The sequence below is a fragment of the Podarcis filfolensis genome, assembly GCF_964270895.1.
Source record: "Podarcis filfolensis genome assembly, chromosome: 9".
NCBI classification, from domain to species: Eukaryota; Metazoa; Chordata; class Lepidosauria; order Squamata; family Lacertidae; genus Podarcis; species Podarcis filfolensis.
Window position 1 is genome coordinate 42,400,138 of NC_139610.1, and position 15,023 is coordinate 42,415,160.

Below are 15,023 nucleotides of genomic sequence, written 5' to 3' on the forward strand. Positions count from 1 at the left end.
GACAAAAGCTTTCCAGGAGGACATAAACAGTACCTGCTTTGCTAATGTCTCTATTTATCTAGAAATAAATCTGAGCTTCTTTTCATGAAAATACAAGAAACTTTGACATTAGAGCCACAGCAGGTGTCCTCATTCAGTATTTCGAACAATTTCCCTAAAATCTGACATTAGCTCAGATGGGGACACACCTTTGCCAGCAATAAGATTAGTTAGAGCAGGAGTGGCAAAAGTTTTCACTCTCATGGACCACATTCCCTCAGGCCACTGATGGACAGGGATAGTGCAAAAAGTGGAGACCATCCTCTCTCTTACACACACATTTGTATCATCTACACACATCCATTCATGCATTAATTCATGTACATTCCCACACATATTCCCAATCATACCCACCAACACATAAAACCCACATGTATCCACACTTAAAACTCACACACTTAGGCTTGACAAAAGAATTTGAGCTCCATATCCCTCACTTAATTGCTGCATTGGGAGGGATCCTCATGGAGATTGCGGTGGAATCTAGACACATATAAAAACCGTTCTGAAAATGCTTTTTTACAAAAATACATTGAATTTTCCATAAGGCTCACCATCGCCATCTCGTGTCCCATTGTATATTGCACTTAAAACACACTTAAAACGTTTCATTTGCATTGTATAGCTGAGTCCTGCCTCTCCCGTGCAGTTATTAGGCTTGAAATCAGCTGCCTCCATCATCATCATCATAATAATAATAAATGGAGCACTGAAGAGTTAACATTTTCCTGCCTTATAAAGGTCTCCTGTATAGCTGTTAGGTTTGAGAGCAGGCTTTCATTCGTTCCAATTGTAGCATATTCTGTGCAGGGGGAGGAGACAAGGAACAAATGTTTTGTTCCAGATGGTGATGTCCTATGAGTTGAATCATGCTTGTGGAGTGGTGGCTCCTCACTCCTGCTTTAATCTAGACCAGGTTAAAGACTTAGTCCAATTAATTGCTGTGGTTTTAAGCATATTAACTGTCCTTAGAAATCAATGTGACTTTAAAAGCTTAATGTTGATTGAAGGATGCCTTAAAAAGCTTGTCTCATGCAGAGCAATTCCAGAGTCAATTTCAATTTGAATCACTTTAGACGTGGGGATCATCCATACTGCTGTTCAGCGTAGATAGTAAGCTTCATGTACCTCCGTCCATTCTCCCTTGTCCATATGACATTCTCTCCTAAATCACAGCCATCCCACACTCCTCCTCCCCCAATCTGAATTATCTCATGCCCTCTCCTTTTCAGAGTATCTTCGGTATTGTAGCCTTATTAGACTTTACCGACTGGTGGGGTCTGCGTTGCTCCCGGGAGGGAGAAAGGAAGTCAAATGACACCGAGGTTGATTCAGAGAAAGAGTTTATTCTGCTCTCCGGATAGCAGAAGGCACTTGCGTGGTCAGTTCACAGCAAGTCCAAAGAAATGAGAAATTTCATGCAGTATATATATCCTCCAGGCACCCTCTCCCCCCTTCCCCAGGAATCCAACCACGTCAGTTTATACACACAAGTTGACATCACAGATGTTCCTGCTCCGGTACTCTTAACCATAAAAAGGGTGTTCCTCTTCTTATACTCTTGACCATATAAGGGTGTTCCTGTTCCTGTATTCCTTATCTTGGGGTAAGAAGGTCACCAACTCTAAGAGCACTCCTGGCGCCGTTCCCGGACTAGGTCTGTGCGTCAGAGTGTGGTCAGGATGTAAGATAAGACCCAGACGTGCCATCCCTGCTCCACTTTGGAATGGACAAGGCCATCCGTCATTACCAGCCTTCATGGACTGATAAGTGAGAGCGCTTTGTTTATACAGCTGGGTTCCTGTTATGCATTTGCTCAACAGCTCAAGTTAAAGCATTTTAGAAATGCTCCCTTGGAGAAGGAAAAATCCGGATTTTGGGGCCTGTTTCAGACTGACTGCTCAGTCAGGTTTTAGGTTTTGGAAACCCATTCCTTCAGTATGAGAAAACACCACACATTTGGAGAACATCACATGGACAACATAATAGAAACCTGTCATTTTAGTGAGATTCGTCAGTAGTCCTGTACTTTCACATAATCTGTCATGTCTCTTAGGAATACCTTTCCAAATGAGGAGTTGCATTGGCAAACCTCAGAAGTGTCTTACTGTGTGCAAGACCATGATAATGAGGAATGAAAGACGCAAAATCTAAGGTTATCTACAATGTAATGATAGATCGCTGTAATCTGATCATACCAGATTGCTAATTTACACTACAGAATAAGCTTTCAGTATCATTAAAAGCAATAAAATGATCTTTGTGTGTCTTTAACCATCATTTTTGCTGAGGGATTTAGACCACAATCTGAGACAGCTCTTTTATATTCCTGCGGCATCCCCAAAGGCATAAAAGTTTCAGCAAATCTAGAAGAATCTGTGAGATTGCCTTGCAGGTATTTCCATTCTTGTATGTTATCTTACACAACCAGAAGAGATACTTTCCTGAATAATTTGTGTGTGGAGGCAATTACAGTATCAGCCTGCGTACTTACCATACATTTAAACCACATTACTTCTGCCAAAGAATCCGGGGAACTGTTGTTTGTTAAGGGCGCTGACAGAGCTACAATTCCCAGCATCCTTAACAAACTACAGTTCCCAGTATTCTCCATTACTATTAAAGTGATATAAGAGTGCTTTGAAAGTATGGTGTGGATCCACCCTCAGTGGCCACACTATGGCCAAAGACTTGTTGCTTCCAAATTCAGGTCTAGTATTTGTTCCATAATATTTTGGCTGTGAGTCCTGGAAAGCCTTTTCCCACTGGCCTGGGAGGATGGGGCCCTGTCTAACTCCAGCTACAAAAGCCGAGGCTGCCGAAGAGCCCAGAGACCATCTTGGCTGTCTCTTAGTGCAGACTCAGGTCATCAAGCCTGAACTTTGACAGCCGCTGCTGTCTACAGTGGTTTTGAATTGAGTGAATGCTGCTGTATTTTTGCTGGCTTTTATATGTTTTCTCTTCTGCTGTTTTGTACTGCTTATAATTAGATTTATTGTTTACACATTTTACTGCATCTCCACTGCACTGCAAATGGCCCTGAAGACTTTGTAATATGGATAGTATATAAATGTAATGAATAAATAAATGCAATAAATAAAAATGAAGGAATGGTTTGGGGCTGGGTCTTCTCCCCATTGTTATGACACCCAGTCAATCCAAGAAGTTAGGAACTGGTAAACTGGTTCTATAGCTAGGAGAGGATGAGCATTATTATCTCTGGACTGCCAGGATGAGATGGGAGACCACAACAAAATTATAGAACCAGAAAAGGGAAGATGGAATTTCCAAAGTAAGTGGGGTTGTAGCCTGGCCCATGGTTCACCTTTATTAAATATATTTACATTCATAATACAAAAGATATTTTTCTTATTAATTGGAAAGATGAAACAGTCTGGGCAAACTATGAATATTTGCGATAGCACCATCAGCAATCTCAAAGGCTGGAAGAAATGTGACTTCTAGTTAATTGTAAGGTTGATGTATGTTCTGCTATGCAGCAAATATGGTACTCAAGGACACTCATAAGGGCTAAATATAGGAGAAAGAAGATTGAATAACCATCGTCTCTTTAGAAAATTTGCCAAGTCTGCAAGCTGATTATGTTATAAAAAATGAAAAATTGATTGTTAGGTGGCTAACATCTAATAATTTGGCCTCAGGCAGATCTTCGAGGAGCTAAGGTTGTTAAGAGTTCATTTTTGCCCTTCATTCCTACTTCTGAATAACCGGGCTTCTTGTTTAATGGGCAAACAACCACTCTTTCCACAGTGGCTAAGTTTGCTTAATTGACCATGTTGATAGCTAAGTGCCAATGAGAGACCATTCACAGCTCAACAAAGCTTGTTCCTGCATTTGAGGAGAATATAATGTGACTGGAATCTCTCACTCATCTCCTCATTTACAAGGATATCATATTTTCTCAAACTATTAATCTGAGTGTGACCATAAAAATGTGAAACTCAGATATTATTAACTATCAAACAGATGTCCCAGTTGTTTAAAATGCAGGAGAGGCTCTTTATGAAGTCATTTGATTCCTTTAAAGTTATTCCTTCTGCTTGATAACCCTCACCCTTGATAAGAGTGTCCACCTCAAGAGCAATCACCTTCACATAAAGTTGATACGAAACAGCACAAAATAAATTAAAAAATCCACAGAACTAATGAGCCACACAAAACATATGATGGGAGGTATTAAGTACTCAGCCCCCTTACATACGGCTACTTTTCTGCTCTGTAACATGTATCCATCTAATACCATCTACCCCAGAATGGGGAAACCTTTGGCCCTCCAGATGTTTCTGCACTTCCTGTCAGCACCAGCAAGCATGGCCAATCACAAAGTATGATGGGAGTTGTAGTTCAACATCATCTGGAGGGCCAAGGTTCCCTACACATAGGCTAACAATGCATCACAGGCTGTTTCATGTGGTTCACACTCTCTTCTCCTTCTGCACCATATGGTCCTTTCAAGCTTCCTAGGAATTTTAAGTTACAATGGCTTGTTAAGGACTCCAGAATCCACATTGTAGAAGCCAAATATAAAGAGGCTCAATGTTAGCCCTATTTTGTAAATGGGTAATCTTTTTTTAAGGTATCCTGCAGGATTCAATTGCAGGATTCTTGCCAAGTTTGTAATGGTGTTAACTTACCACCACCTGTTCTACGTTGACCCTGTTCTATTTTCCTAGTTCTTCAATTCTAGGAGGCAATAAGTTATTCCTTCCTGCTACAGTGAAATCTCATTTGGCTTTTAACTCTGTGTAGCACATTTGTGCAAAAGTTTTGAAGTTCTTTAAAAAATCTGTGCAGTTTTTTTCTGCAAATGTTTCACACTGCTGCCACTTGGATGTTTTTGTTTCCTGTAAAAATGAAAGGTTAAAAAAAGTTAGCATTGTTAAAGCAATTAAACATTGAGAGGAAAGTAAGACACAAGAGAGACATGACAGACAATTTTCTTCCTTATGGCAGGTCCTTGGTTTGGGATTTCTAGTCAGCCACTAACATCCTTGTGACCACATTTCAGCATACTATGCCTCCCGCTCTCTAGAATGTCTGCAATTTCTGTTAGCAGGGCTTTGCACATAAACCAGCAGCATGTGCATGTAGCCTTAAGAGATTTCTGCAGATCTGAAGTGAATGCATGCAAATCCCCGCCCCCAAAGGTGCTTGAGCAGGGTCTCCCCTTCCCAGGCCACCCCACTTCCCTGGGCAGAAGGGATCTCCTGGAGGATTGTGGAGTGCCATTCACACCAATGGAAAAGTCTGCCCTGGTGGGGCCTTCTTTCTTGATGGAAGCAGTGCCTTTTTCCTGCTTCCTGTTGAGACAGCAGCAGCAGGTCTTCCATGTACAACTAAAGGAGAAGGTTCCCTGCTCAGCAGGAATTGTACTTTCCATCCGAGGTGGGATGCTGTAGGGCATGGGCACTGAGAGTGGTGCTGGGAGTACTCCCAACTGCAACCACCCTCTTTTCCTTCCTTCTCATTTGATGAGGAAGGGTGAAACGGAGGCAGAAGCTGACTGAGCTCTGATCCTCAACAGGTATAAATAGGCTAAAAGCCAGACCCTATTCAACTTGTATCTCCACACACAGAACAGAACTAGGGATTTCACTTTCACAAGCTCCCCTTTTCAATTCCTTGTAACATTTCTGCAAAGGGTATATTTCCGCTACATATCTTGAATTCACCTATTCTACACTAAAGGTTTCTAGCGAATTCTCATCCACAGGAACATTCTAGACTGGGATCCTTGGCCTGGTATGAACGTAGAAATGGCAAAATATTATCAGGATAACTTACAATAGATTTGAGAGGATCTGGATGGTATAATGGATTTCTATCCCAAAGCCACATCCTTGTAAACATAGTCTTGGAAGTAGGGGTTGGGGGGAATTCAATTTAGTTTGCATTGAGAAACAAACACACCTGATTTTAGCTTTTGGAAGCCAAACACAAACCAAAAGACAGCCATCCTTTGAATTTTTGCAATGTGGTTCTCCAGCCAAATTATGCATACAAAATGCATTTATTCATGTAATGTGTGTACAAAAATGTGCAGATTAGGAGAAATTTGCTCTGTTTTTAAATGCAAATTGATGAGGAAATGTGGAGAAATGAACTTATGCCTAGAAAAGTGAGAAACTGCGAGAAACCAAAATTGTCAAATTTGCCTAATCCCTACTTGGAAGCCTAAAGGAATAAATTGGGGGTAAACTACAGGGCAAGGATTCAACAGTTCATTCCTTTCTCTCCATTTTCTGATCTAAATCTTGAGTTGCTTTGCAAGGGAGAAAAGTCTGTTAGGAATTCCTTTAATGTGGCTACAGTGCAACAGACATGCAATTTTGCCCGTAGGTTAAACTCACCTGTTTGTCATTTTCCAAAAGGTATTTAACATTATCGATTATGTTATTTACTTTGTTCCGTAGCTTTGTATCATTTTCAAATTTATATTCATACGAAATTACTTCCATCTCAAGCTGAAAGCATTTCACCACCGATAAATTACAGTCACTCTGGAAAATAGGAAAAATCAATGGGTTTATAATATGAAACTTCTCAAGTCTCATTCAGACATGGTCTTTCCCTTGAATTCAGGCCATCCTGCCTGATTCAGAGTATGATCATGGGGGGAGGCGGAGAAATGATCCTCTCACCCCTCAATAACTATTATTGCACAAGTTCCTGCCAGACAAATAATTATAATTGCCTCACACATTACATCTGTAAGCACATGCAGAAGAGTCATTTGTAAAATATATTTGCCATTTTATTGCTTGTATCCTTGATTTGGGAGCTGCTTTGAGAGCCTTTTTTTGTTGAAGAGTGGGGTAAAAATGATTTAAGGAATAAAGCTTGACTATAGACTTGTATGGTTTTACTGCTTCAAAAGCCCACTGTCAAAGAAAGCTCCACTTACAGTAAAACAATAGACACATATATTTTGTGTGACTAGTATTGAGAGGGCCAAACTAAGACCAGGGAGATTCAGGTGCAAAACCCTGCTCCTGAAACACATCTAGGCAACTTTGGCCCAGTCTCTCTCAGCCTACTTCACAGAGTGGTATTCAACAAAGTTTTGCTCAGACTAGGCTGACTGAAATGAACGAACATAATTAAGTTCATTAATTTCAGTAAGTTTACTCTGAGTAAAACTTAGTTGAATGCCACCCACAGTGTTTTTCCTTCAGATATAATGGGGAAGGTGGGGAAATAGAGAGAAGCTTGTGGACCCCTCTGAACTTCGGGGGGAAAGGATGGGATAAAAATATAAATAACATTACTAAAATATAATTTTGAGGTGGGGAATATTATAGTGAAAAAAAATCCTCAAACCATTAGGATTGCTAAATCTGAATCAGAACTAAACTAAGATAATTTCAGGGTAGTTCTTCCGTTGCCAGTCATTTTCAGTAAGTATCAGAAATAATGGTTTCATGTGAAATTGTCCATTGATAATTGATGTTGGCCAGTAAGTTGCCTCTTAAGCAGTGGCGGAGGAAGGGGGCAGGGGGATGGTTCACCCCAGGTGCCATCTCTGAAGGGGATGACAAGAAGGCACCCCAAGGGGGGCTCGCCCCGCTGCCCTGGGGCGCAGCGCCACGAGCCGCCGCCATCGCGTCACCGCCATGAGCGGAGTATCCCACCGCTGTCCGTATGGCATTTGAGTGGCACCGTCAGCGAAATACCCGGCAGCGCATGCGCAACGCCACTACATATGGCGCATGTGTGTGCGCCGTACGTAATAGCATTGCGCGTGCGCCATACGTAGTGGCACCACGCATGTGCTGCCGGGTGATTTGCCCCTCCCCCCAGGTGCTGGTTAGCCTTCCTTCGCCCCTGTTCATAAGAACATAAAGAAAAGCCATACTGTATCAAGATGTTAAGGGCATTTTGAATCCCAATTCTGTCCTTAGTGGCACTGGCTACTTCTCCTTGTCTGGTGTCACCTGCAAAGTTGATGAGAATCCCCTCAATTCCTTCATCCTAGTCATCTATAAATATGTTGAACAACAATGGGCCCAAGACAGATCCCTGCAGCACCCCACATGCTGCCTTTCCCTCCAAGATGTAATAATAATAATAATAATAATAATAATAATAATAATAATAATAATAATTTATTATTTGTACCCCGCCCATCTGGCTGGGTTTCCCCAGCCACTCTGGGCGGCTTCCAACAAAGATGAAAGATACACTAAAATGTCACATATTAAAAACTTCCCTGAACAGGGCTGCCTTCAGATGTCTTCTGAATGTCAGGTAGATGTTTATCGCTTTGACATCTGATGGGAGGGCATTCCACAGGGCGGGTGCCACTACCGAGAAGGCCTGGTCCCCTGTAACTTGGCCTCTTGCAGTGAGGGAACCGCCAGAAGGCCCTCAGAGCTGGACCTCAGTGTCCGGGCAGAACGATGGGGGAGGAGACGCTCCTTCAGATATACTGGACCGAGGCCGTTTAGGGCTTTAAAGGTCAGCACCAACACTTTGAATTGTGCTCGGAAACGTACTGGGAGCCAAAGTAGGTCTTTCAAGACCGGTGTTATATGGCGAGGAACTTGTCTTTTGCAAGTGGTATACAACATATTTATATGAGATCAATTTGAATTACAAAATGTACTCACAAAATCTTTTAAGTCTGCAGTATATAAAGTGGCATCAATCTGAAAAACAAAAGTAATAGCTTTGTAAGCAACAGTTTCAGAATTGAGTGACGATAAACTGTTAAGATTTCTTCCCATCTAAGTCATTGCTCAAAAGGTGAAATTAGAAATCACTGGAAACCTAAATGCTGAGCTTTTTGGGAAGGTCTTAACATCCGATGGGTGCAATTTGGCAGCCACTAAAATTAACTGTAAATCTGCAATTTCTCAAACGGGTGTTGAAGAAAGCTGAAAGTGGGCAGCCTTTTAGCATATCTGCCCTGCAGTGCTAACTGAATCATATCTGAATCATGCTTTTAGGAAAAGAGTTATTTTGTGCTTTATTTCAAATGGTAGACATTAAAAAAATTAAAATAGCTTTAAAGATTCAAATGTCTTCAGAGAAAGGACAATTGAAGAAGACAAAGGGGAAATGTTGGAATCAATCATGCAGAAGTGGATTGTCTGAGAAATGTGTTACTGGAAAATTTGCCAAGAATCTTTTTCTGATAAGCAAACACTTGCGGTTAAGAGAGGAAGGAAATAACAAATTGCAATTAATTTGTACAGTCCTTTAATTATCAAAGCGTTTGACATGAGCCCATAGCATTAACAATGAATGCAATCCTATGCCTTTTTATTCAGAAATATATTTCACTTTGTTCCGTGGAGCTTACCCTTAGGTAAGTGTCCATAGGATTTTGGAAAGTATTATACATAGTGCAATAGTATATAGATTATATTTCTTTGATTTAGAGTGAGGGGGGAAGCTAAACTGCAAGATCTGACTTAATGACTGTGTCAGATGTAGAAACATTTAAAATGCTGAGTTTAGCCATTTGTGCACTGTTCACTATGGACATTTTGTAAAATGCATTGTCGCCTTGTTTGCATACATTTTACTACAATATTTTTGTTTCCCAATGATTTCTTGTCTTTTATATTCAACTAATCCACACCCTTATTTTCATAGAATTATTCCTATCCTTCAAAACAGTGTTTTGAATTTTGCGTTTTGGAAGAAATTTAAATAGGGTTTAAAAGTAAGAGTGGTGTCTTGCTCTCTTATGGCCTTTATATGCATGTATTTAAAAATCATGTTGAAAAGAAACAAAATGAAATGTCCTCAGGTCTTTTTCCTACTGGCAAATATTTTTTATTCCCTTCTGTTCATGACCATGGCTTTGATTTCTTTAACCTCCACAGGAGAGGGTGTTAGCATCCACACATAAACATTTGTCACACAAACAGCACACACTTATTTAAATCACCTCTTTCTCAGCCCAGCATGGCAATGGGGTGATTTTTCAATTGCAGCACTGGGCTGTGTCATCAGCTCAGCACTGTGATGGAGTGTGTGATTTTTGCCAGGGGCTGGTGGGCTAACCTGCAGTGGCTTAGTGGGCCAGTTCAGGCCAGCAGGTTCACCACTCCCAATTTATATTTCTGTTTTGAATACTGTTACTTTACATCTATTTTGTGAGCTTACCTTAGTAGAGAATGCTTCAATGGTGAGGTTCAACAAATCTTGCATCACTGATTTCCATATGTAATGTTTAATCTCGTTTTGTAGTACACATGAACTTGGTTGAAAGAAAGCAAGGGTGCTGTCATAACAATAAATGCTGAAGTCAATTATCTGATAAATAGCCATATACTATGCACACCATTAGCCTTCCTAAAGTGTTAATCCTTTACTGTTATTGAACACGGGAGCAGAAACACACTAAGTAACCCAGACCCAACCCTCTGAAGAAATAGTGCAACCATCTTTAGTGAGGGAGTCTTCACATGCACAGCAATACACACAAAGACTTCTACACAAACCAGAACTCTAGATGATCTGCTTCTCAGTCACCTGGAAGCTTTCACTCTACACCTGTACTTGCAAAGGCTTCAACACTGCATTTGGTCACACTATTCATGCAAAAGCTTGGGGCAGGGTTACTTGGTATGCCCTGACTCCCAAGAGTCTCCACTCCTGTGTTGAATAAGATTGCTATGTTAACACCTGAAGAGGGTTATTGTGACGTGGCAACATAAATAGCAAAAGGTACCATTCACGGGAAATATCTGGTTGACTGATTGATTGTAAAGATTTTAAAACAGTAAGTACTTGTGTTTAAACCTCACTAGTGAACTGTTGGGATACTGCCAATTCAGAATGAACTGACGCAGTACCGTACAAGGTTCAGAACTTCTGGCAGAAAGGAGAGAGAGAGAGAGAGAGAGAGAGAGAGAGAGAGAGAGAGAGAGAAATCAAATCCCCCTGCGATGTTTTAAGAGTTACTTTCTTCTTAAGCATTTCACAATAATCTAACATTTAACGTTTAAAGAATAAGGAAGTGCTAGGAGTAGGTACAGAACTTGTGTACTGTACTGTACATGCACTGACTACTCAGATTCTGCTTGTGCCTGGGGTCACTTATCTGGTCTATGGAATACAGACTACTTCAAGGACACAGGACACTTTTGTGAATTGCCCTGTCGGTGTGTGTTTTATTCTAGTTTTCATATATTCTCTTAAAGATCCCCTTTTGTTGCTGGGATGTACATTTTCCAATACTAAAACTGCAATATGTTTGCAGCATTGCTATAATTCCTACTTGGAATGTGGAGGCATTCTAGGAAGGTCTTGGGTCCCCTACTGGGTATATTTTGACTAACAATAAGAGGTGTTCATGCTGAGTTCTGGCACCTCTTTTTCTAGAAAAACAGCACTGCCTATAACCACAGCAATGAAAGGACATATGAAGTTGCCTTATACTAAATCAAACTGTTGGTCCATCTAAGGCAGCGTGGTCTATGAAAACTGGCAGTGGATCTCCACTGAACATTCACAGCTCTACCTTGAGATGCCAGGGACTGAGGCTGGAATATTCTACATGAAAAAGCAGCTGTTTTACCACAGAGCTGGCGCTGTGGGTTAAACCACAGAGCCTAGGACTTGCCGATCAGAAGGTCGGCGGTTCGAATCCCTGCGATGGGGTGAGCTCCCGTTGCTTGGTCCCTGCTCCTGCCAACCTAGCAGTTCGAAAGCACGTCAAAGTGCAAGTAGATAAATAGGTACCGCTCTGGCAGGAAGGTAAATGGCGTTTCCGTGCACTGCTCTGGTTCACCAGAAGCGGCTTAGTCATGCTGGCCACATGACCCGGAAGCTGTACGCCGGCTCCCTCGGCCAATAAAGTGAGATGAGCACCGCAACTCCAGAGTCGGTCACAACTGGACCTAATGGTCAGGGGTCCCTTTACCTTATGAGTATGTTATTCTGTTCTTTTTCATTGTTTGCTTTATTTCTAAACAAAACACCAGAATGTCTACAGCAGGGCTGCTTCCTTACTCACCCAATGATAAAGGCAATATTTAATTCTATTTTCTCTGAAAAGTAATATCGCATAAAGGCTAAAATGCTGATGGAGTGCTGTTTGACTAGTTGTATGGAAAGCGTCACAATGTCCCTGCACCTCACTTGTTCCAACTGGAAATACTGAAACATTAAGCATTTTAAATCTCTCTGGTAGCATACGAGTAAATAACAATATCATTATTACTATTTCAAACTATAATTACCAAAGTACGAAGATGGTAACTGCAGGATCATTAATTAAAGAACTCTGGAAATAATTGCTCATAATGACATACATTTGCTACTGAAGGCAAACATTCTCAAGTGTGTTTTCTGAAAGACATAATTCAGAAAAAAGAGTAATTAGTACACATATAAGTTGTACAATGTGCCTTGCACATATTTCTCTTAATCATTAGGAAACTCATTTGGTCAAGAGAATAGAATAAAGGCAATTATGATGGTGCTGTGCATTAAGGAACTTATGATTCACTTATTGAAAACATGTCTAGAGATAAAATAGAAGGAGATACATATATTCAATATTGCTCCAACAAAGATGTTTTGTATCTTGGGTGAGAAAACATTTTCAGCTCAAGCATCCCTCGTGGCTAATCTTGCCAGTGGTAGATGGGGCCAAAACACCTGCCAGTAGGTGTGTCCGCTTGCTACTTCTCTCTCGCACACAAATGCACACAACACCACACAAGTCATGCATACTCGCATACAACCTCCTCGCCATTCACTCTTCCCCTCCACATCTCACTGCTCAGCTCTTGGTCCTTGGAAGGATATAGCTAGTGAACCAGTCAGAGCTGGAAATCAGCATTACCCACCACCACTGCCACCAGTGCTTCCAGTGGCAATGTAGGTTCCAGGAATAACTGCACACTACATACTGGGTTCTACAGGTGGAGTGCAAGCCCATCCAATGCAGGACATCTTCTCAATTCCTGGACACAGGAACGGCCCATTATCAGCACCAACATCTTCAAATGGGCCTAGATAACCAGCTTTATCTAGGTACACCCTTACATTGCACAGCAATCACCCACTCAATCATCATGCCCAGGAACAGAATGTTGGCAATGGACTAAATCTCTTGAGGAGGAAATGTGCCACTGCAGCTTTCAACATGGTGGGGATTATATACCTCTCCAGTGAAACATTCAGAACCTGTTCCCACCAAATCAGACCTTCCTGGCTTGCTGTTACAAGTCATGACGGGCAAAGGTCAAAAGACCAAATAGTCAGTCAGACCCCTGCAAGCATTGTCTAATTCCTAATCCCAGCTGAAATGACCAGGCAGTGCTGTGGACACCTCTCTATGATCTGCAATTCCAAGATCTGCAAACTGACTAACTATCCTCAAAGTGCTTTGCAAATTTGTCACAGCACACGTCTGAAGCGTCTGTTGTTCCAATTTCTGAACCTTCAACCAGCCTACTCCCCAGCCTGAAGAGCACAGCCAGACAGCCACTTTTGGACACATTTATTTACAGCTGCCACCTGATACATGCAATTATGCGCTCTACCATGTACTCATCTGTGGCGTTTGCCCACTCGTTATGGGGATGTTGTACTGGGGGGGAGAGAGAAAAGGTTAATAGGCTGACCAATAAGAAAGCCCAGGGGCAGAGCCTAACTGTGTTTAAGGCTCAACACAGGGGTTTTGGCAGTTAGTTTGATTGGTTTCTTGTGGGTGGGAGGCATAGGAGTCAGAGTGAGTTAGAGACAGGGGGGAGACAGAGAGAGTGAATTGGATTACAGCTTTACAAAGTATTTAAAACTCGTTTGCATTCACAATAAACTGGAATCTTTGTTAATATGTTACAACCTGACTGAGTCTGAATATATTACCGGGGAAACCTGGTTGGTGGCAGTGGAAGAGATAAGCCATGGTGGTGCAGGGTCAATAGTCCGTGGAACGACCGGGGACCCTGTGCGAATGCCACATCATCCACTATGGGATTTGTGTCACCTGCATTGCCACCTGCTTCATCACCCAAAGAAAACCAAGGGGCAGATCAGGTTCTGCAGTGACTGAGAGGGCACTTGGGAACAATCATGTCAATGGCTCTCTCCATCATTTTGTTGTACAGCGGGACCAGGGACTCAAAAGGATCATCGCTATACCAACTGGAAAATCCTTCAGGGCATCCAGGAATCCGTCAGATTCCATCACTGTGGGGGCAGGCTATCCTAGCTGGGCCCCCACACATGCAGGTCTTCACCTGCCACTGTCTGTCTAAGTCTTGCCAAAAAGTGGTCTGTCCATGACAATGGGACAACATTAACCCCTCCCCTCTCTCTGCAACTACCAGGTCACTCAGAATCAGTCTGTAGGAAAAAAAACTGATATAGAATGCAACATGTGTTGACAATCATTGAATTTTGAACATATACATACCAACTTCCCATTGGTTGGCCTATTTCAGGGATATAAATGAAGCAGGGGGTTACCTTCAAATGCTCTAAAGTACCACAATCACCACTCCACCTCCTGTTTTTGATAATGGGTTTCCTACATATCTCCATAATCAATTCCTAATTTCCCAATAAGTGACATTGAGGAATAACTTCATTCTTATGCAAGAGGAACTGTTGTTGTCATTTGTAAATTGCCTTTAATGCTTCTGTGAGATTGCAGAAATTGTTTTTAAGATCCTATGGGTTAATGTAAGCAATGAGGTCAACCTATCTGTACGTCATTTTATTTGCAATTGATTTGTTACTGGAATATCATTCCAGATGCTTTTGTATGCCAAAAAAGTAGGTCCTTCATCATGAGTTCCAGTAAAGAAAAACTGTGTGTTTGAACAGTCGCAAAGTGGATAGCCTGTATTGAGGCAAAACCAACATAAATTATATGCGTGCAGTTTCTCTTTAACTAGTAAGCACACATAGCAGTTAATAGCAATAGCAGTCATTTAGACAAATAGCAGAGCAATTAACACCATCCACAGTGTATGGGAATGCAAACTTTTTAC

The 15,023-nt window shown here is 41.5% G+C and overlaps 1 protein-coding gene across 2 annotated transcripts in view; it reads right to left on the reverse strand.

The window, feature by feature from the left end:
- Positions 1-1,365: 1,365 nt before the first annotated feature.
- The window catches only part of IL15 (interleukin 15), an 82,407-nt gene continuing 68,749 nt past the window's right edge, over positions 1,366-15,023 (reverse strand). For both annotated transcript variants that reach the window (XM_083571986.1, XM_083571985.1), the window contains exons 3-7: positions 12,258-12,366; positions 10,177-10,294; positions 8,670-8,708; positions 6,411-6,560; positions 1,366-4,904 (exon numbers count right to left, since the gene is read on the reverse strand). In XM_083571986.1, coding sequence (XP_083428112.1) covers positions 4,785-4,904; positions 6,411-6,560; positions 8,670-8,708; positions 10,177-10,294; positions 12,258-12,331 — 501 coding nt within the window. In that variant the 5' untranslated portion in view covers positions 12,332-12,366 and the 3' untranslated portion in view covers positions 1,366-4,784. The remainder of the gene's footprint in view (positions 4,905-6,410; positions 6,561-8,669; positions 8,709-10,176; positions 10,295-12,257; positions 12,367-15,023) is intronic.